Below are 23,249 nucleotides of genomic sequence, written 5' to 3' on the forward strand. Positions count from 1 at the left end.
AAGTGAACCTGTTGGAGCGAGACAGCTCCCTTGGAAGGTGGGAACACTGCAGAGTGCCCAGGCCAGCTCAGTGGCAGGAGGACAGTGCAGGACTGCAGCAGTCACCTCTGAGGAAGAAAAGGTGCACTTCTGCAAGTGGACATGGACCATCCTAATTAATTCCACACCAAATATTTCACATGAGCATAATAAAGTCCAAGAGAGCAGCCAGTCTCTGTGGCAAAGAAAACACAGCACACTTTAAAAAATACTGATTTTATTCATATGTTCTAGCCTATTCAACACTGGATCACACTGGTAGGAACAACCACAGATATCTAATTACATGACTTAACAGGGTCTTGCCTGTGCAAGGTTGGGTTTGAGTCAAGCACATATTATGGCACCATCAAGAAGGACAATGATTGCTGTTCAAAGCTCAGTTGGGTCCCATCTCCCCGGTCAACTTCCAAGCCCAATAACCTCTTCTCCCTCCCTGTGTGGGACTGCCCACCAAGAACTGGGATTCTCAAAGCCTGAACCCAGCAAACAGCCTGAAGCACGGGCTCCATCTAGAAATTCTCTGCACTTCACATTCTCTGTTGGAAAGGCTTCAGGTTTTCATCAAAACAAACAAAAAAACCCTACCATCAACTAAAGACACAGAGCAAGTCCTTGGGAACATGGAGTACACATTGCCTAAGGACTGAAGCCTCACATCCACGCTCAGAACTGCTCAGAAGACCTGCTCCAGGAGCAGCTTCCAATCTGGCAGCTCAGGGTTTGTTTTGAAAGCCTCTGTGAGCCCTGCAGGTTAGTCAGGATGTCACAGCTCGTCAGAGTTCAGACCCTCAGGTATTACAGCCCAGCCTGTTACAGCTGCCAAGGCAGAGTGAGCTGCCTTCTACCTCTTGTCCCTCACACACTGACTGTGAAAACTGCCAGACAGGCTAAAAGTCACTCATGAAAACAGAGGAAGTGTTATTAATACACAGTTCCAGGGAACTGGGTGCCCAGCATCAGCATCCATCAGACTAACTTCTGAAAGTCCCAGTCATCCTGCTCCCTCCACTCCTCTTCTCAGTCTCTCCCCTTCCAGAATCAGTTCTTTCTACCCACCCTCTCCCTCTCCTGTGCAGAGAACTGGCAACACACCCGGTGGATCCACACGTGGTCATGGAAATTCGGCTGCACAACCGACCTTTGCCGCTGCCAGAGGGAGGGAATTCCAGGCCACAGCATCCCTCTCTGCCCTTCACTTTTCACTGCTAATTGGGTTTTCAAGCAGTTTCAGCACAGCACAGCATGGACTTTGGGAGCTTGAAAAGCAACAGAGGTTTTTATCACAATGGTGCAACGGGAGAAAACTTCAGAGCGTTTTCTGGGAACGCCGAGTACAATTATACCATAATTTCAGAACTGTCCGGCTATTGTGTCTTCTAAATCACACAAAAGACTACCACAAACAGCGATATTTCAGTGAAAATCTCTATGACCACTGAAACTAAGCCACTAGCTCCTTTAGAGCAGGCAATGGACTCACACGTTCACAAGAACTGACTGCACACACACCAAGCAAGACGTTTTGTGAGTAAATGAGAAAGTCTGGGCCCCTCCCTTACACAGCAGATATTTTGCATGAACAGGATGATTGCTACCTGCAGGGCTATGTGAAACACCTACCTTTTATCTGAGCTATGAAATCACAGTTTTAAAAAAAGCACAGTAACCCAAGGCCAAAAGAGAGGCAGACAGACAGACAGACAGACAGACTTCGGCGGCTTGTTCAGTTCTCTGGAGAGAGCTCTTTGCTCTTCTAAGTGATGACCTTACCCATCTGCCAGCTCTGGATCTTCCACTTGAAAAAAACAGGTTTAAAGGAAGTTTCAACAGCAGTCTTCTGGAGGTGTCCTGTGTCATTCCCAGCTTCCCACAGGACTCGGTGCTTGTCTGGGGTTTCCGATGAACAGCTCAGAAATTGCTGCAGTTGAATCCTGGTTTACTTGGTTTTCCCAGGAGTGAGACACGTTTGAACGTTGTAGGGGATCCTCCCTGCCTCCTTCCTCCAATCCCTGCTCACATCCAGTTTCGGTTTCTTTGAACTGAGAGTGTTGATCCCTTTAAAGGCAACAGCACCAAGAAAACCGCAAAGGAAAACAGTTCCCTGTCCGTAAAGGTTGGATTCCCTGCACACAGAGAAACGTCACCAACTCTACAGGAGGAAGATGAAACCACCTCTTTTGCAGCATCCAGCCTTGCAGCATCCAGAATCCAGCCTAGCAAGGAAAAATAAAAAAAAGCATCGTGTTAAAAAAAAAAAAAATGCCCAAGACAGAGGTGTTATTTCACACGGATCACAATCAAGACACATCAACCTAAGGGTTCATTTCCTAAGGAGAAGGTCTCAAGGGACTGAATTTGAGATATGCTGTCAAGATCACTGCAGCTGGCTAAAACAGAAAGTGCTACATTTCTTTGATGCCTAGTGGGATTGGATTTTGGGGGTGATTTTTCCTTGCAGCTGCTGGGAATTATACACATCTCTTCTTGCAGGAGATGAAAATACCTTTTTAATACATCAGAAGGTTACAAAGTTTGTTAGGATGTATTGCAGTGCTGTGCTCTCCAAGCATGGAGACACAAGGTCTGACTTCTGCTGCAGCTGGGACTTTGGGCATCCCCACAGCCATTCTCTTGGTGTCTAATTTTAAGTCCTTTTAAGACAGATCTGTATGAACAATTTGGCTCATAAGACCCTTCCATGCCAGGGGCAGGGGACTCTCTCGGAGCAAGAGAGAGAATTTCAAATTGAAAGTGTTTATTTTATTATTTTAAATCAGATCTGAAACAATTTATCAGGCAGCAGATGGAAAACAGGTTGGGTTTGCAAGAACTTTTCTTGCTTTAGAAAGAGAAGTTGTCACACTTCACTTCCATGAAATACAGTGTACCTGCATCTAGGTCCATCTGTGCTGGTTACACATGGAGCCCAAAGGGCTGTTCATAAGTTATGAAAAATATCAGCAGCTCTCCACAACAAAAGAGGGAGGAAGATAAAACATGACTGTTCTTACGCAGTATTTTCTACAGAGACAATTGCATTCCCCACTCAGTGCAGGAGTGTCAAAGCAGCTCATTCCACTATGGAAATATTCACTTTCTGGTCCCTGTGCCGCTGCAGCTCCTGCCACTGCTTGACAAGGACTCAAGTAGCCAGAAAAAGAACAAGAACAGGCTATAAAAAGTGTACCCTGGGCCAGAAGGTTGGCTGTAACACTGCCAAAGCCCAAAGGAGCAGAAAGAAGTGGGAGAAGCATCAGAGGCTGGAGAAGCCTCCTAAGTGAACGAGATTTGTCAAAAGCTCTGTCTGGATTCCAGAAGGAGAAAATGTCAGCAGCACATGGAATATATAAATATGCATCCTTACATAAATATATATTAACACATTCACGCTCACACAGGAGGGACATATTTAAGCAGTGATTACAGATACACAGAGATGAGCAAGATATTGCAAGTAATAAAGCATAATAAATAATTTCTAAAATGCACTTGCTCCTCACAAAGTTTTCTCAGGGGGGAAAAAAAAAAAAAAGGCAGGTCTACCAACAAAATGTATGGCCTGCTTGCTCTGAGTTCACCAAAGCTGTGAGAAATCTCTGCTTTACAGGCTGCATGTAATGCTGATCTTCAAAGCAAAATTCCCTTGGCGAGTTCCCTTTCATGTGAGCTTTTTCCTGTGGATTTGTATGCTGGAAAGCTTTCAATCCAGGGATTACAGGGAGTGAACAAATTGAGATGCTAAGGCTAGTTCACAGTTCTCACAAGATTCAGAGCAGCAGTAACTCTGGATCCCAGTGATTGCCTGGAGTTTGGTAAGTCAGATAACTCAGGGGCAGAGAGAGGTGTCTGCAACAGCTGCACTAACTGAACCCATGACAAATCCCTGGATTTTCCTGCAGAGGGAACAATCCCAGTGGTGTTTGGTCTGATTCTAGTTTTAGTTTTACACTGATGGATGTGATGTGGATCTCCCCAGAGTCAGTAGAGATGTTCCACTGGTAAAGGGGAGAGGACAAGAGTCTAAATATTCAATGTTTGATATCCAGGATCTCCTTTTATCCATCGTGTGTATTAACAACCCAACAGATGCTTAGAAATTGTAAAATCCTGCTCTGCAGGGAGAGGATTCCTGCTCCTTTATGGTTTCTAAATGCATTTAGTAAAGCTCCTTGGCAGCAAACAAGACTCCTTTTGCACTGCAGGTATTGCAGGTAATGTCATCTGTTTGCCCGAAGTAAGGGTTGTGCAAAACTTAAAACCAATAGCAAAAGAAATGGGGTCTCAGCAGATAAAAAGTTGAATGACATAAAAAGGGTTTTGGGTTAGACATGAAAAAAAAATTTCTTGAAGTATTTGTAAGCCCAGATTTTTCTGTACCATCTTTCATCATCTGTTGTATAAACAAAGGAACTGCAGGGATCAAACACTCCAGCATTAAGCAGATGTCTGCAAACAGCTTAGAAAGTATGAAAGAGCTGTTATACTCAGTTACAGTATAACACATAATCATTTAACAATGCAAATACTGGTAAAAAACCCAAACAGTGTAGCCACAGGACAGAAAAACTCACATTTTAAATCTGTCAAAGAAGCAAGGGTTTAGCTTACACACCACAGCAGTGAAGGACTGACATGAAACCAGGGACTAGATCCAAGTTTATAATAGTGCTTGAAGGAAGGCACCATTAAAATAATGATTAAAATAATGATTACCATCACTCACACAGAGAAAGGGATAGGAAAGACTTTGACTGGGCCAAAGGAATGGCAGATGGACCAAAGAAAAATTTTCTATGTCTGTAATTCTATAAATGTAAAAGCAATCAACTACTTAAAAGGAATGGACACGAAGAAAAACAGGAAGCATAAGATAAATGAAATACCAAAGTACTCCTTACCAGTTTATGACTTACTCATCACTAAGTTACTGATTACTTACTTTTAAATACTATTTTAATGTAAAGTACAAATCTAAACCAAGAATTTCCAAAGTGGCCAGTGATGTTGGATGCTCAGCTTGAACCATAAAGGCACTGAATTCCAGAAAGCAGGTCTTGCACAGAAACAAAGCCTACTGCATTGCTGTCCTTTTTTTACAAGGTGGACCTCATAAAAACGCAGAGGGATGCAAGGGATTCATTTTGGGGACCCATTTCTCTATCCCTTATTGCCCTTAATGTTGAGAGTCTGACACTGCTGCCTGAATTCACAGCAAAGGGCTCCCCACTCCTCAGGGAGGCTTTCTGAGGCCAGTGGCATGAAACAGTGGATGATGTTCTGGAAGGGGATGTAAACTCACCTGGGCAATTTTTCAACCCCATTTCAGACATCTTCCACACTTATGATTTGAAAAGACTCATGTTTAAAACAGAACTGACGCCTCCTGCTAACGTGGAAGATCCCTGACCCCTTCTCAGGGATGACAGATCCCATCCCATTCAAATCCTATGTGCAAGTAAGAAGCAGATCTCCAGACAGGAACAACTCCTAGCAAGTTAACTGAGAATCATTTCATGCTTTGAGTGTCTCTGGGGATAGCAAAGATGTAGGGAAAGTTATTTCAGGTGGATATAACTCCACTGAAGCAAATCTTACTTGCTTTCATTGTGACAGACCCGTGTGGCTGTCAGGTTATTACACTGGGCAAAGATAAGGGAGAGATGATTAAACAGACCAGACCCAATGTATTTATAGTGCCCATCTTAAAACAGAAAAGCAGAAAAGACCAACAGAGTTGTGGCTCGAGCAGTTTCTAATGAGAGGATGAACTCCTTCCATGTCCTGCTACAGTAAAGGACACTGATGCAGTGCATCTATAAAATCAGCTGGTATTACTAAGTGGAAAGATGCAGAACTGCCTCGTGAAACTGGCAGTTTTAGCTTGACTGAGTGAATCAAAATACTCAGGGAAATCCCCAGTACTCCATCATCCCTCCCCAGATTAAATCTCCAGTGTAACCCCAACACAGCACTGGCCACGTGCAGCTCACACTCCTCTCCCTGGGAGCCATCTGGAACTCCCTGAACTCCCTCTCGACTTTCAAGCACATGTTGTGTTTAATTCTGACACAGCCAAAAAGGACATTGCTGGATTTAATGACTATATTGATTTTCTCCAAAAAATGGGCGATGTGCCCAAGTCCCACCTCCCTTCCATTGTACATGTCTAAATCCAATCCAAGGCTAAAAGCTTGTCCTCAGCTGCCACCGGAGCAGCTCTCATCCCCAAACTTCTGGAGACAATAGAATACTGGCAGAATGACAAAACAAGGCAGATCCACCAGGCTGCTGATGGGAAAACTCTCACCCAGGAAAGAAGGAAGCAGTGAAGAGCAGGAGGTCTCATTCTATTCTCCAAGGAGTACTCTGGAGCCAGACTTCCTCCTCTGCATCATTAATCCTGTGTCCCACAGAGCTTCAGCAGCAAGGACAGCATCCTGCTGTGCCCCCACACCAGCCTCCTCTGATGCCTGGTGGCCAGGGGACTCCCCAGCAGTGTGGGTCCTGCTCACTGCACAAAAAGAAACTGCTCTCTCTCTCTCATGTCTTGAAAGAGCCAGTCCACGCTCAGCTTAAAAAACAAAACAAAACAAAACCAAACAAAAAAGGCATCTCTGTTACCAGGGAAGGTTCCTGCCCCCAAGTCCTGCTTCTGCACAGCCAGGTTGTAGAGCTGCATGAACACTGTGGAGGGTCCATGGCACACCCAGCACTGATAACTTAGGTGGATCTGCAGTAGCAAACGAAAGGGATTAAATACCTTAAATGCTGAGGCAGAAGATGCTCTGCATGTGAGTGGAGCCTTCGTGGCCGGGCTGGTTTTGGCTGGGGCAGAGTTAACTTTCTCCACCCTGACTACTGTGGGGGCCATGTTCTGGGTTTGGGCTCAGCACAGGGCTGATAACACAGAGATGCTTCCTGCTGTGCTGGCACAGAGTTTGTGCTGGATGTTTGGAGTGATGGTGTTTGTCTTCCCCAGCCCCTGTTATGTGTGATGGAGATGGCTGAGCACCTGCCTGCCCAAGGGAAGCAGTGAATTGATTCCTTGTTCTGCTCTCCTTGTGTGCATGGCTTTTCCTTTCCCTATTCAACTCTCTTTATCTCAACCCAGGAGCTTTCTGGCTTTAAATCTCCCGGTTCTCTCCCTGATCCCGCTGGTGGGGCAGTGAGGGAGCAGCTGGACTGCTGGATGGGGTGACACCACGACAATGGCCAAACCCACCACTGTCAACGCCCTGTCCCATTGCACAGGTGCTGCCTTGTCTCATACCTCCCTGGCCCACAGGATGGCACTGTGACACCCCACAAACTCCTCACGGGCTCTCCCTGGCACTTCCTGACAGCATCAGTCAGACTTTTTCACAACGCACGCTTTTCCTTTGAATTTTCAGGCTTTCCAGAATTCAGTGCAGTTCTGCAGATTCTCCCACGCTGGTGCTTCCCTTTGCCCAGAAATATCACCTCCCTTCCTGTGGGCATTTTGCTTGAATAAACAACTGATCTTATCCCCAGGAAAGGGTTACCTTGGAGGAAAGGAGGCTCAGGGGGCTCAGCCCTGGTTGCAGCCAGGTGGGAGTCGGGCTCTGCTCCCAGGGAACAAGGGACAGGACGAGAGGAACTGGCCTCAAGCTGCGCCAGGGGAGGTTCAGGTTGGACATCAGGAGGAATCTCTTCACTGAAGGGGTTGTCAGGCACTGGAAGGGGCTGCCCAGGGAGGTGGAGGAGTCCCCATCCCTGGAGGTGTCCAAGGAGTGACTGGATGTGGCACTCAGTGCTCTGGGCTGGGGGACAAGGTGACCTGTCAAAGACTGGACTTTATGACCTTGGAGGTCTTTTCCAGCCTTAATTATTCCACGACTCTACAAACAGCTGCTGTTCACGACAGGCTGGGTGTGTTCAAAGTCCTTACAAAACCAACTTCAGCTCACAATCTTGCTGCTCACCACATGGTTTGCATTTTACTTCAGATCACTGCAAGAACTCGCAGTTTCTGTAGCCTGCAGCTTTCCAGCACCAACTGCCCACCAAGCCTCTGCACACACACTCGTGGACACACCTGGCACATCTGCTCTTGTTCAAGCACCCACACAGCTTCCCAGTCCTTTCTTGTCCATGCAGCCAAACCACAGATGTCAAAATCTGGGCCGTGTGTCAGATTTCAGAGCCTTCCCATTGGCGTTTGATGAGCCTGTGACACAGGGTTTAGATTTTTCCCTTGACTCACAAAGCATCCCTTCAAGAGAAGTATTCTGGGAGAACTGCAGAGTCAATGAATTTAAATTAAAATTCGACAAGACATGCCTGTCCTTATTAAAATTTTTGAAAAAGATCACAAAGGTCAATTATTTCAGCTTAAAGTAGCCGAGAAGATGAAGCAACCTGAGCTTTACTCAACTTGAATCCAACCTTCCTTATCAGCCTTAACTCCAGTTGCTAGCCCTCGTTAAATCCTCATCTGTTTTATCTTCACTGCTGTTTTAAATGCTTTTTTCCAGTGTGCCCAGGGAACCAGCACACAAGAACCCACCAAAGCATTACAGCTGGGTCTGCAGCAGAGGCAAAGACAACACTTGCTAAGGATAACAGCCATGGTCCTGCCTTCTCTGCAAGCCTTGGGAAGCCAGGATTGGACGATGAGAAATGTGGAAAAGGGGCCTGGGGACGAGGAAGCTTCTTGCCATGGTTGTGGCAATGGTAATAGTCAAGTCCACTCCTTACTTCTCCCCTCCTCCCAAGGGTCTCCAGGGTTCCTCCGGCTCAGCTTGGCTTCCTCACTCTCTCTGTTCCTCCCCACGGCTTAACTCTGGCACCCACATGTCCAGCAATATTTAAATTGGCCCCTGCAGCTGAGACACACCTGGCTGGCACCACAGAACATTCACAGACCCAAAGCAATGGCACGGATTTACGGGAAAGCTGCCACCCTTTGATGGAGTGGTGGAGTCAAAAGGAATCACCACGAGGGGAAGGCATTGCTCTGGGGGACTCCACGCCTGGAGGTGTTTTTATTTATTGACAGGTGTCCCTGCCCATGGCAGGGGGGTTGGAACTGGATGACCTTTAAGGTCCCTTTCAACCCAGACCATTCTATGATTCTAATTTCACAAGCCTGCCTCACATCACCTGCTTGTGGTTCCCTACAGGAAAAACAGGGTCGTTTGCATTACTTGAAGACAAATAAATTCACCAATGGATACACTAATTGTTCCTGTAGAACCTTATCACTGATGAACACCCCACTTCATGCTGAGGAGAGGAGGATTTTATTTCCCTTCTACACCCAGGGGAACAGAGGCACAGGAAGAATGAAATGTCAGAGAATGAAATGTCACATCCATGCCAGATCCAGACCAGGGGTGCTCTGCCACAGACTGGTATGGTGCTGTGGCAGATCTGACAGCCAAAACTCAAAAACATTCAAACAGGAACTTCTGTCCTGCTTTACAACACGGAATTTTCAGGATAAACTGGTCTTGTTTCCTAACCATAATGAAAGTTTGCCAGCTGAAAAAAGAAAAAAGGCTTCTGATGCACCCTGTACCACGCTGCCTCGCTGGCATCAGAAATAAAATGTGAGAATTTGGCTCCATTTGGCTGACACCAAGTCTCTGCATGAGCAGGGCTCTTAAAATATTTCAGACTATCAGAAAAAAAAAACCTCCTCTTGCATCATGGTGGTCACAAAGACATGGCAACAGTCCCTCCCCAAAAACATAATGTTTTTGTGAGACTCATGCCTTGCATGGAAGACTCAGGCACCTCACCGTGCTTTGGGACAGAAAGCAATTTGCAAGAGGATTCATCAGGGCCTTTTTACATATGCTTGTCTCTGAATCACCCATATATGACTAACCAGAAACCATGAAGAGCCGTAATTGCCGTTCCATGTACCCTCCTATTCCTCTGGAAGATCATAAAGGAAGAAAAACCAGCAAAGAATTTAGGAGGATTAGTTCCTAACAACGACAGTGAAAATCTGCGGGGAAAAAACCAATCTTGCTGGACTCAAAGTGCAGATTTGACTGCTCAGTACCAGTCCTTCACGCCTGGGGAGCTGATACAAATCTCTGAAAGAGACTGTGTGAACTCCTCCCATCTCCAGCATATTTTCTTCCTCTGCTTTACCACCTTGGTTGGTCCCTGAGAGCAACTCATGAGGTCCAAGAGAAAAACTGTGGTTGAATTTCCTCCTCCTGGACTAGCTGTGAGAAGCTGATGATGTCAGCCTCTTATCTCCACAGAGCATTCCCCCAGCTCTCCATTCACCTCACACTGAGTCAGCCCTGGGCTTTGCCACACAGAAACATTCTGCACGCTTTTAATTCGCCAGGCGGCCCCGGGAGGGAACGGAGAGTCACAAAAAAGGGGGCTGCACCAAGGGTTTGTATCTGTTTTGTATTTGAAGTATTGCAAAGATCTCCATGTCTAAATGGTTCAGGAAAAAGAAGGAACTAAGTGGCCTGATACTGCCCTGTTGCATTGCCAAGGCACTGAGATGTGTGGGACATCCAAAGGCCCTGTGACACCAGTGGGGACTGTCCCCAAACCCAAAATTTAATTACCAAGGCCTTCCTCATTAGGTGGTCTCCTAGCTAAAGAGAAGCCTCACACCCCCTTTTGCTGCAATTACTAATAAGCAGAAATGCCAGAGCCAGAAGTACCGGTGGGTGTTTTTTTTTCTGCTATGTAGGTTCTGTGACTCGGGATGGAAAGATGCACCAGCCTCCAAAAGCCATCACAGCTCTGTCACAGCTGCAGCTGGCTTGATCAACATGTATTCAGGCATCTTCTATGGAAATGTTGATTAGTGGTTGCCATGCAAAGAACTCCCAGCTCATCTTCTCTGAAAACCCCTTAGTTAAGTGTTAATGGCACTTCACAAATCTGCACAGGTTTGGTTTGTTTTTTTTTTAAAGAGCCAAGAAAAAGGTAAATAAGGAGGGGAGCTATAACACAATCCAGACAGCACCTTCTCCCTCCATTCTCAATTCACCCAGAAAATTTTCAGTAATAATTTTTGGTGGGTTTTTTTCCCCCTTTCCTTCCACACTCCCTGCCCCCATTGACTCTCCAAGTAAAAGATCCTAAGAGATGGCCAGCTGAATGGAAACAGGAAGAGCTCAGGATTCAAAGTGACACGTCCTAGCAAGTGTACCTTCTATCCATACATTTCCTTAAAAAAAAAACCCCAAAAAACAAACCCCCCCCCCAAAAAAAAAAAAAATCACTACAACCAAAACCAAACAAACAAACCACAAAAACAGCATTTAAAAAGGACAAATACTTGGAACATTAAGAAAACGGATCACACACACCGCAAAATTTTCCACACGTGCCTTTTGGAAAGAACACAAAACTGAGCTGGAATGAAACCTCTCTCACAAATATTTCTGATTTTGAGGAAGGGGCACTTTCTGATGGAAATACGTCCTCGAGAAACGTTTGCAATCCACTGCTGGAAGCTGCAGCAGATCATCAAATAAAAGGCTAATGAATAAGCAACTCCAAAATGTTTCTGAAAGGCACAGTCCCATTTGCAGGGACAGACCACAAAGATCAATCCCTTTCTGGGCATTATTTTGTAAGCACAAAAAGCCCATAGTCTACAGTATGAAAAGGAATGTACCTGAGAGTACTGAGAAAAGAGTCGATGAGGGCAGCAGCAGTTCCAGGTTGAGGGGAAATGCAATGAACACAGTCTGGTAGGATTTAAAGGGGAATGAACTTCCTCTCTGTCTCCAGAGTAGTTCCTAGAGGGATCTGCTATCTCTTACCCCATCCTATCCCACCCCTAGGACATCTCTCTCTTCTCCCAGTCATATCAAGAAAAAATACCTCCCAAGACTCACAGCTCCTCCCCTAGTTCTCCCTCCTACCCACAAACCCCAAGTATTAAATAATAAAATCACCAGGACTTGGTGTTTTGTAGGTAAATGGGTGCAGTATGGCAAACAAGCTGGAGGACACAAGAAATGTGGGAAGATCTTAAAATTTCTCAGCTCTTTCCTCCCTTTTGTTTACTTTGTCCCCAGTATTTCCCTGACTAGAGGAGTCTTGTCCATCTTTTGCTAGCCTACAAAATTCAGCCTCCTCCAGTTTCCACTTGCAAAGCAATTTCCATTCACCTGATTGTTCTTGCTCTTCTTCTGTACATCCTCCCTGACTAAATTTAGGTCACCAACCATTCACACAGCATTCCAGAGGAGGCCTTACAAAACTGAATACTTCCCAGGTGGTACTGAACATGCTTGTTCTGAGACTTCCAAAGACTTGCACCTGCAGTTTTTATGGCTGCATCACTCTGGTGGCTCAGTGAGTGACACTGGCACCCTGGCTGATCTAAGCACCCCCAATCTTTCTTTCTGTCTGTCTTCCACCAAAATCCCTATGGCATTAATTTCTGTGCTATTAAATATCTTTCCATTTCTCTTAAAGTCAATTATTCAGTCATCTAGTTCTGTGTCCTAATCCACAATCTTGAAGATATCACTTGGGTTACTTCACTGCTAAATTTTGTAGGCTCAGCTCTACTGTTAATATTCTGAACAATCCCAGGACTAATCCTTGAGGAACATTTTTACTCTGTTTTTTACTGAGTGAGAGAATGGATCAACAGAGGTGATTCTGCCCCTCTGCCCCACTCTGGACAGACCCCCCTGCAGAGCTGCCCCAGCTCTGGGATCCCAGCACAGCAAGGACAGGGAGCTCTGGGAGAGAGTCCAGAGGAGACACTGAGATGATCAGAGGATGGAGCAGCTCTGCTGGGAGGAAAGGCTGGGAGAGCTGGGATTGTTCAGCTGGAGAAGAGAAGCTTTGGGGTGATCTCATTGTGGCCTTCCAGGACCTGAATGGAGCCCACAAGGAAGATGGAGAGAGACTATTTCCAAGGGCCTGGAGTGACAGGACATGGGGAATGGCTTCAAACTGACAGAGAGCAGGGTTAGATTGGATATCAGGGAGAAATTGTTCCCTGGGAGGGTGGGCAGGCCCTGGCACAGGTTGCCCAGAGAAGCTGTGGCTGCCCCATCCCTGGGAGTGTCCAAGGCCAGGTTGGATGGGGCTCTGAGCAACCTGGGACAGTGGAAGGTGTCCCTGCCCAGAGAACTAGATGATCTTTAAGATCCCTTCCATCTCATAATCATTCTGTGATTCTACACCTCTATTTCTTCTATTCACCCTGACCTGTCCCATCTCACGTGGCATTTTTCTGTACAGCATATGCAAAGATCCAAAGAGTCAAGAGCAGGAAAGATATAGCCCAATCTGTTTAAACACAGCATTCCCTCAAAACAGAGACTCTGAAACCAGCAGATACACAGCCAGCCCACCACGACCACAGTAATTTTCATGCAAGCCCTAAGAGCAAGAACCTGCAGGAGGGGCAGAGTTTGTCTCCACGTCTACCTCTGCCACCTTTCTGCTGTTGTATTACTTAGGACTTGCAATCACATTTCTGTAGCTTCAAACTCTCTGTACCCACACAGAAAACACCCAAGCAAGAGGAAGGCAACACAAACTGGAATGGGAGAGCAGTCAAGAATTCAGGGCCAGCCCTCTGCATGAGGAACCTGCTGACCACACGAGCCCCTCACCAGCCTGCATTCTGCTCCAGCCCTGGCAATGGGAGTGTGATGTCAGGGACACAAAAGAGCTGAGCGTGGCACTCGCCTCCACCTTCTGGTGTGACAATGGCACACCTTCCTGAGAGCTCCAGAGCAGGCAAGAGGACCGTGGGCCAATTCTGCTTTCAACAGGGATAAATTTGGAGTCACTTCACTGACGTCAGTGGAGTTATTCCAGAATTGCACCCGTGTAAAAGAGGGCAGCATCTGCTTTCTGAAAATGGATGCCATCAAGCTAATTGAAAACAACAGATGCATCAAGGAGCAGCAAGAAGAGAGGGTAATGCTCCAGTTTTCTTGTAAAATACCATTTAATTTCCCTCCAAAGAATGTAAGAGTATACACCAATATGTGCTGGAGTATACACCGCTATGTACTCTAAAAGCTAAGCCTTCTGTGGGTGTAAAATTGTATATAAGCTTTCAGGTGAATGGAATGTGTATCTGCAACACCTGAAGAGATTTTGTCTCATCACCTGCATTTACAGCTCTCTTCTTTGGGCCTGATTCTTCTCTCACATTTAAATTAGGAGTCATACCCCTCCTATTCTTAAGGAAGTATTTATCCAACCTTGGGTGGAGAGCAGAATTGAGGCCTCTTTTTTCTTCAAACAAACAACAGCTGAATTCGGTAATTAAATGGATAAATTTGTGATTTACAGCATGTTTTTGACTAAGGATCTTCCAAAATTTTATATCACTGAATAAATAAATACCTTAGTGAAAATAAAGCCAAAGAAGGACTTACTGGATCTTCAGGGATATTCTGTGTGAAGACAAAAGTTTCCCATAAATCTTGTCTCTAATGAATAGACAACAGAGCTTCAGTATTTAGGCTGACCATGGAAGTTGATGAGCACTTTCCCTCCTGTAAATTCTGTTTTTCCTTTCACTAAGGAGTGCTTGGACATCGCTTCAGCCCCTCTTCTTAATTTGCACTACAGACAACACGGATATTCCCAGTGGTGAGGGTTTATCAGAGAATGTTCATGCTTTAGCAATGTAAAACCCACTCTGATCACAGCCACGTGCTTCCCAGGGTGTAAAACCATGCTATGATATGCAAGCTCCTGCATCAGCCAACAAGCCCCAGAGAGACTTCCCTGGATCACAGGAAAGCCCAGGGAAAGCATGTGGAATTAACAGGTACTAACAGCACAAGCTACACTGGAAAGCAATTAGTGCAGTCTCCGTCTGCTTTCCCAAAAAAACCCCACTTTCCTGGATTTATCTCCCTGGCTAGGCTCGAGTGTTACTCAGGACCTGACCCTCCAAAAGAAGAGCTCCTTCTTGAAACTGGCAGGCAATTTCCTCACCAACTGTCTTTGGTGGCAGCTCAGGACACTCAGCATTCACGGGCTCCTTTCACCAGGGGATTAAGCCTTTTCATCCTGCAAACACCTGCTCCCCTCCTTCTGTGTAAAGCAGGTGACTGCAATTCAGGCATTAGACTGTGAACCTGCTGATAACAGGGCTACAAATGTCTTCAGAACGGGATCTGTCTCTAGTGCAACTTCAAAGGGCAAGATGAAGAGCTCATTTACAGCAACGTAAACAGAGCTATCTTGTGCTCACAGGGCTGCCACAGAGGGCAGGATCTTCTTTAGTCTTAAACCTCCCTGTGGATTTCTCCACATACTCCCACCATTAAGAAATAAATAGACAAAATGCTGCTGCTCTCACTCCTGTCAATATAAACTTCAAAGAGAAGCTTCACTTCGCTGGGCTCTGCAGACTTACTTGGACTCAAGTCAGAGGAGCACTTTTGGGAAAGCTGTGGTTTAACTCCTGCTGTAATCCACAGATCCTTCCCTGGCGTAAACAGGACCTCAAGAAAAGAACAAACAAAAACAAGCAGTTTAACAAACAGTACATAAGCACTGACTTAATGCAGCAGATTGAAGTGGGATATAATCCAAGGTAGTTGTACTAAAAGGAGTTTTGCCAGCTTGAATCAAGCAGATGGTGAGGATCTGGCTCATACTATATTTTTGTAGTTTATAATTATCTTTCTTTCTTTCTTCACCTAGAACCAGATCCTCCCTTTAGGCTGCAAATCTTAATTATGAAACCCTTCCTCATTAGTTTCGAGAAATTCTTAGTCATTAATTTCACAGAACAAAAAGAAGCCTTACCTATTTCAGCTACAGCAGCAGAAGCTGGAGCTGTTTGTTCCTTTGCTTTCAGGGTTGATGCTGTTCTTTCCATCACTCTGCAGAAGACACTTCAGTCCTTACCCTCTCTTACTGCCCTGAATTTCCTTTATGCTCACTCTCCTTTATCTCCACAGGGATCCCTGTTTGCTGAACGAGAGGGCCGAGGAGAGAACACCCAGTCCAGCCACCTTCACCCCCACAGCTGCTGGAGCAGGGAATTTTTATCCATGAAAGGGCCAAACAGAAAAATTGCTCGGAAATCCCGAATTCCAACATTTTCCAGGCAGGAGCAGAATAGGAACGTCATCTTGGAGGGAAGTGCAAGAATCCACCGGGAATGCAGACCTTGAAATATCACAAAACAGGTCTTCATGCCTTTCACACTTACAGTCCTTTAGGTGGATAAAAAACTGGTGTCCTCAGTAGGATTCTTTTCCTTCCTTCCTCACCTCCAAGGAGATGATTTCTGCCCTGCCCTGATTTGGTGCAAAACATCCTGTGGGAAGATTCTCTGGGGAACTGATTGTCACAAACCAGCCAAGGGATCAGGAAGGAACAAAAGCCTTTTCCAGTGCAAAACTATTCCCTAAGTGAGACTGTTGAAAGAGGAATTTCTGATTTTTTCATGTGATGCTTTAGCTTGTATTCACTGGGCACCCAGATAACTCTACAACCACAGGCCAGCTGTCCCTCAGCTCCTTGGCTGAGTGCTCAGATTGTCCCTTCACACACTCTCCACCCCTTTTTGAACAAATAAAATCTCTTCCCATCTCCAGGTTTGCACTCCCTTCTTTCCAAGGCTGGTAGCTGTCCTTCTGAAGTTGGACAGGACGAGTTGTACACGACACAAGGCGATGGGATCATCTTCAGGAAGTGAGGAAAACGTCCGTGAGGATGAGCTGCTAATATCTGAAAACAAAATATCCAACGAGTGCTTTTGCTTGTAGCCACAGTCACAGCGCAGAGAGAAACAGTCCGGGAGGTTGTTATGGAAACAACTCCCTGGAGGTGCCTACTTGGCTTCACAAGGATGTGCTCTACCTTCAGAAGGAAATAGCTGCAGAAAGAACCTCACAGATTTGCCTTTTGAACGTTCAGGGGTGAGAACTTGAGGGAAAATTCTTGAAAGCATCTCTGTGATCTGGTGACAACGAGACCTCCGTAAAGTCAGTGGCACAGGTGCCACTACGTCACTTCAGTCACAAAATAAACCACAAAACCTTAATAAAAATGTCAAATTCCACAAGCTCTATAATATATGGTATTATTGATGACTCTGGGACTTCACTGCAGTTCAGGAGGTGCTTACAGAAGGATTTACGTGCCCAAATGACTCCCAAGGTTACAATTTCCACGCTTCTGCTGCCTTTTTGCATTTCTCAGTAGCTCTAACACAGAAAACCCAGGGAACAAACACCGCTCCTGCTTTGCACATTTTTTCCATGAACTTTCTTGGGAGAAATTAAAAATGTGGATCACAAAATCCGCACAAAGCTGCCTGTTTACAACACAATTCCTTCGCACCTTGGGTACGCAACGCCCCGCGTCTGTGTTTTAAAACCCACTAGAAACTCAGTGCTGAATTTCTCCAGAGACTCCATGCCCAGATGCCTGTCATGTTGGTCAGGAGAACAACCTGTTCTGAGCAGGGAGGGCTCCTGCCTGGCAGGGGCAATGGGGCCAGGCCCGAGGGAAGAAAGGAGCACGGGAATTTTCCGAGGCAGGCTCAGTGTGCGTCTCAGGACTCCTCCTGAACTTCTGTTTTAACCTGAGTTTTTTATATCCTGCTTTGGGGAAACTTCTCTCAGCTGAAATACTCAGGCATAAAATAACCCCAAACATGGGCATTCTGCTAGGACAGGGCAGCAGCCTTGGAACATCCCTCTTAAACAGCAGGTTCTTTTGCTGGTTTCCAGCAACGGGGAATTTGAAGGGAAGTCCCTCTCTTGCCCTCACAGTAAAGATTTCCTTGTAGTGACCCTGAAACACAACTAAGGACAACACCAGCTTTTTACTGAATAAACTCAATGACCTGGACTTAGGTTCTTTCAGACAAAATCAACAGAGATGGCACAGTGCTGATCCTTCCTCAGTCCCACTCATTCACCAGGACAACTTACCCACCAGCTGGTTACGCTCTTCAAGGGATGCAGAACGGCTCCCAAGGCCCAGAGCTCCACAAACCTCTGCCTCAATCCCGAGAAAGCAAAGGGAAATTCTACATTATTCAGGCACACTCCTCTGAGCTATGAGCCCTCACCACACCACACCGGCACAAGTGGCATTTTCATCCTGATTTCAGCGAGGGAGAGAAAGGAGATTTTAACATAATGGTTGTGTGCTGACCCCACGGGAGATCCCAGCACGCTAAAAACCTCGGAGAGGACAACAGGGCTCTGGAGAAACGGAGCACACTCAGGATTTGCACAAACAACTTCCACCATATGACCAGGGCCCAGGTGAGGGCAGGCCACAATAAAAGCACTCCAGGCATGGAGCCACATCTCAAGATGACTGAAAACAGGCAGGGTAATGAAGATGCAAACAGATCCCATCTCACAGCCAGTTCTGACTATATTAAAGTATATGGATGGAGCTCTGAGCAACCTGATCTAGTGGCAGGTGTCCCTGTCCACGGCAGAGGGGTTGGGACCAGATGATCTTTTAGGTCCCTCCCAACAACATGCCTTTAGAATTCTTAGCTTCATGGCTGAAAAGCGTTATATATACATAAAATGCATTCTGTGTATTTTGCACCTTGATATTATGTCTGGTTTATGTATTCCATGCAATATGAAGTACATTCTAATATGCATATCATACAGGATGATGCAAGGCATTAATGGCTGCCTCTGCTTTCATACACATGCAGACACGTGAACGCAAAACATACACTCAAGAGTTAAAACAAGAAAGGCTTTTCCTCGTGGAAGAATTTGCCAGCAGAATCTGAAAGCATCCATTCCCCCTTTTCACCTGCTGGCAGCAGTTGAAACACTTTAAAGTTAGGTGCAAGGCAGAGCTGACTGAAGACCAATTAAATAAATGATCTGGGAAGCAAAATGTGCCTCTTAAGACAGAAATCTCTGGTCCCTTGGCAAACCCAGCACTGCAGGCCAAGCTATGCATGTCTTGCATTGCTGGCATACGCTGCTCTCCTAAAACCCAGTGCAAAAAACACTGCTGTCCCTTCTATCCACAAAACACCAAGCTCTGGCTGGATCAGTCCTACATGCAAAAGCGTCCCTTCCAGGCTGGCTGCTTCTCCCCTCACTTGAAACCCCTGGGTTTGTGCAGATAGCTCAGGGAAGTTTGTAACCTCAGCCTCAAATGTTAACACGCTTACCCTGGGGCAATTTATGCCCGTGTGAGTGGTTAGACCAGCGAGATCCTCCCACAGCACAGGTGCAGCTTCCCCGTGCTGGGAATTTTTCAGCCTTGTCGACAAAGTCACACTACCAGGCAAACTTCCCTCAGCTACACCAATGCTCAGTGGAAAAGAAAAAAAAAAAAAAAAAAAAGCAGTGGAGTCAACTGCTCTCACATGCCCGAACGCAGAGCTGGGTGTCTGAGGCACAAAGCACATCTCATTAAACGCTACTGCGTGGAGATAACAAATGAATTTACTCGAATGCGCCTTGCGTCGGAAGGCACTTACCACCGCGAAGATAAAGTTGGTACTATAAAAGCCAATTAACATCAGGGCACTGGCACAAATAAGGCTGAGATAAGCTCAAAACACAGAGAATCTTCCCCAAGCCTGTTGATTGCTACAAGCCTGTTTTTGATACGTGGTATATACGGCCACACAAACCAAAAAGGGGATCTCTAGCATGCCGAGGGTTGCAAAGAAGGCAGGCATCTGCTTGCTGACTCTGCCCTACAGCTGCAGAGCTCCCCGTGCTCCTGGCTGCAGCGTTTCCATCATTCCGAGGCGATGGCAGGGCAGGCGTGACCGATCCCACAGCCAAGGGCACCGCCGGCACGGGAACCAAGGGCACGGCTCGAGCCAGATGTCTGCGGCCCCTTTAACTGCTCACTGTGCTGGATCCTTCGGCTGAAGGAGTGCCAAGGGCTTCTCTGCCGGTGGAGTAACAAGGCTCGGTCTCAGGGCAAATGCTGGGTTAAAAGCAGTCTTCAAAAGCAGGGAGGGAAATTCACAGGGGCGTGGGGATGACAGCTCGCACTCCACGGAATAAAGCGAGGACGATTCTGGCTGCACACAGTAATGAGAAACAGCAAATCAGGACAGAAGAGCCCATTATCACAATCATTCTGTTTACGGTATCACAATTCACAGTCTGGCATGTAAATGCTGAACAGATCCAGCTGCTTGTGGCAGGGCTGCTGTGCAGCAGCTCGCAGCTCTGTGTCTGGACCCAGGAGAACAGAACCGATCACACCTCTGTCAGCATTTTCTTCTCTTTGAAACCCTGGTTATTGGGAGGGATGAAGTTGGAGTATTTCATGGACTCCAGGTCTTCTGCCTCCAGAAATTCGGATTTGCTGAGAGACTGATTGCTGTCCCCCTTCTTAGGCTCAAAGAAAGGTGACTGCTGCTGGCCACAGGTGACGTGGGTGTACTGGCACTGCTCCTCGTGATCGGTCTCCCGGTGGTAGAAGTAGTTGAAGTTGGACACGATGACAGGGACGGGGAGGGCGATGGTGAGCACACCTGCAATGGCACACAAGGAGCCCACAATCTTGCCACCAATGGTCATGGGATACATGTCCCCGTAGCCCACGGTGGTCATGGACACCACTGCCCACCAGAAAGCATCAGGGATGCTGGTGAACAGGGAGTCAGGGTCATCAGTCTCTGCAAAGTAGACAGCGCTGGAGAAGAGGATCACCCCGATGAAGAGGAAGAAGATGAGGAGACCCAGCTCCCTCATGCTGGCCTGAAGAGTCTTCCCTAAGATCTGCAGCCCCTTGGAGTGCCTGGAGAGCTTGAAGATCCTGAAGACTCTGACCAGGCGGATGACTCTGAGGATGGCCAGGGACATGGCTTGCTGCTGGCCCCCGTTGTTGCTGCTGCCCCCGGACTGTTGCTTCTGCTGCTGCTGCTGGGCCAGCTCGGTGCCCAGGGTGATGAAGTAGGGGATGATGGCCACGATGTCGATGATGTTCATGATGTTGCGGGAGAACTCGGGCTTGCTGGGGCAGGCGAAGAAGCGCACGAGGAGCTCAAAGGAGAACCAGATGATGCACAGGGTCTCGATGAGGAAGAAGGGGTCCGTGAAGAAGGGGCCGGCGCCGGCGGCGGGGCGCAGGGGCGGCGGGGTCCCGCTCGGGGGCGGCGGCGGCGGCAGCAGCAGCGCCTCGTCGCCGAGCTGTGCCGCCTCCCCGAAGCCAGGCTGGGCGCCCTTGGGCTCCTGGCGGAACTCGGGCAGGGTCTCCAGGCAGAAGATGACGATGGAGATGAGGATGACCAGCACGGAGACGATGGCGATGGCGCGGGCCGGCCCGGAGCTCTCGGGGTACTCAAAGAGCAGCCACACCTGGCGCTGGAAGTGATGCTGAGGCAGGGGCTTCTCCTCCTCTTGGATGAAACCCTCGTCCTCCCGGAAGGTCTCGATGGCCTCCTGGCCCAGCTGGTAGAACCGAATCTCCTCCAGGAAGATGTCGAGGGGCACATGGACCGGCCGGCGGAGCCGCCCCCCGGACTGGTAATAGTAGAGGATGGCGTCGAAGCTGGGCCGGTTGCGGTCGAAGAAGTACTCGTTGCGGAGCGGGTCGAAGTAGCGCACCCGGCGGCTGGGGTCGCCCAGCAGCGTGTCGGGGAAGATGGAGAGGGTCCGCAGCTGCGTCTCGAAGCGCAGCCCGGAGATGTTGATCACCAGCCGCTCGCTGCTGCAGCAGCTGCCGCCGCCGCCGCTCCGCTCCTCGCCCGGCGCCTCCGCCTCCGCCTCGCCCGCCCGCGGGGCCGCCAGCGCCAGCGGCTCCTCCGCCCGCATCCCGCCCGCTCCGCTCGCCCTCAGCGCCCGAACCCCGCCGCCATCCGCCTGTTGCGCCCCGGGCCGGCCGCGGCTCCCGGAGCGGCTCCTCCCGGAGCACGGCGGGCACGGTGGAGCTCTGCGGGGCTCTGCGCGGCTCTCACACACACACACGCACACCGCGGGGACAGGGAGGGGCGCGGGCACACGGGGTGACACGCAGCGGCACGCGCAGACACGCACGGGCACACGCAGGGACACGCAGACACACGGACACGCAGACACACGGACACGCAGACACACGGACACGCAGAGACAGCGCGGGCGCGCTCAGGGATGCGCGCACCCGGCACGGCGAGACACACACACACAGACACACACAGACACACAGACACACGCACCCGCGGGCGGGGGATGCTCGGCCCCACCTCTCCCCGGCAGCAGCCGGATTTTGGGGGGCACGGACACCCCCGCGGGGACCGCGCTGCGGAGCGCAGCTCTCCTGCCGGGCAGCCTCGCAACAGCTCGTCCCAGGGGCGGCACCGCCCCCGCCCCTCTTCCCCCCACCTCCCCACCCTGGAAACCTGCCCCTGCGGCCAAACCCACGCGTGGGGGGCTGTCCGGCGGCGCTCAGGGCTCAGCCGTGGCAGCCGGCGGGGCTCGGCGCTGTTCCCGTCCCTGCCGCAGGCTGGGGCTGACCTTGAGCCAGGCGCTCCGTGCCCGTGGCTCGCGGACCTCCATTTGTAAATGTCACTGCCGTGATGCGAGCGCGGCGGTGGCACCGGACCATCCGCAGATGGACACAACCTGTCACGGCGGACAGGGCAACTGGGGGAAAGACACGGGGCAGTGCGGTTTCCCTCCTCTTATTTGTAGGGGATGGAGTTTTCCCCTTCTCCCAGGTACCAAACAGGTGAGCTTGCTCTTTTTTTTTTTTTTTAAATCACCACACAGTCAGCACTAAGTCTCCTCGAGAGCCAAATCTCCATTTCAGAGGCACACTAACAGTTCTTTTGGCTTTAGAAACCTGTGGCTTGCTCCATCCATGTCACACTTAGCTTCTGAAAGCCTAGGGAAACTCACGACCGTGTACATTCTCCCGAAATAACCCGAAAATGGGGCTAACAGGTGAGTTCTGCTTCCATCCTTCCCAGGGCAAGTGTCTGTCTTTCCCTTGAAAGACCCCTCTATCAGTGCTAAATATTATTAACCAGGCTTTTATCATCACAGTATCTGATGCCTTTGCTGGCTGCAAGCCATGTGCTTAGCCTACACTATCTCATAGCAGCACATATCTGGAGGAAAACATTCCCCTCTTCACCCCTCCTCCCAGTTCGTCCAAACTGGCTGGCACTACCCAGTTCGGGCTCTGGACATTTGGACCAGCTGACTGTGGCTGCCTTGTTTGGCTCTGTCCTCAGCAAGGAGGTGAATATGATTTAAATGTCACTTAATCCTTTTTCCTTTCTCGCTCATTAGCACTGAAGATGGCTG

The 23,249-nt window shown here is 48.3% G+C and overlaps 1 protein-coding gene across 2 annotated transcripts; it reads right to left on the minus strand.

The window, feature by feature from the left end:
* Positions 1-239: 239 nt before the first annotated feature.
* Positions 240-22,284, minus strand: LOC126644797 (potassium voltage-gated channel subfamily A member 6-like). Of its 2 annotated transcripts, XM_050324565.1 has the most exons (4): positions 15,799-22,273; positions 15,404-15,491; positions 14,412-14,465; positions 240-2,255 (listed from the first exon to the last, which is right to left on the minus strand). In XM_050324565.1, the coding sequence occupies exon 1, from the start codon at positions 21,774-21,776 to the stop codon at positions 20,217-20,219; it is 1,560 nt and encodes a 519-aa protein (XP_050180522.1). In that variant the 5' UTR covers positions 21,777-22,273; the 3' UTR covers positions 240-2,255; positions 14,412-14,465; positions 15,404-15,491; positions 15,799-20,216. The 2 variants fall into 2 exon arrangements, with proteins under 2 accessions (XP_050180522.1, XP_050180521.1); XM_050324564.1 differs by lacking the exon at positions 14,412-14,465 and having other exon boundaries at positions 15,799-22,284.
* Positions 22,285-23,249: the final 965 nt, after the last annotated feature.

The sequence above is a fragment of the Myiozetetes cayanensis genome, unplaced genomic scaffold (genome assembly GCF_022539395.1).
Source record: "Myiozetetes cayanensis isolate MyiCay16 unplaced genomic scaffold, myiCay2020 scf3, whole genome shotgun sequence".
NCBI classification, from domain to species: domain Eukaryota; kingdom Metazoa; phylum Chordata; class Aves; order Passeriformes; family Tyrannidae; genus Myiozetetes; species Myiozetetes cayanensis.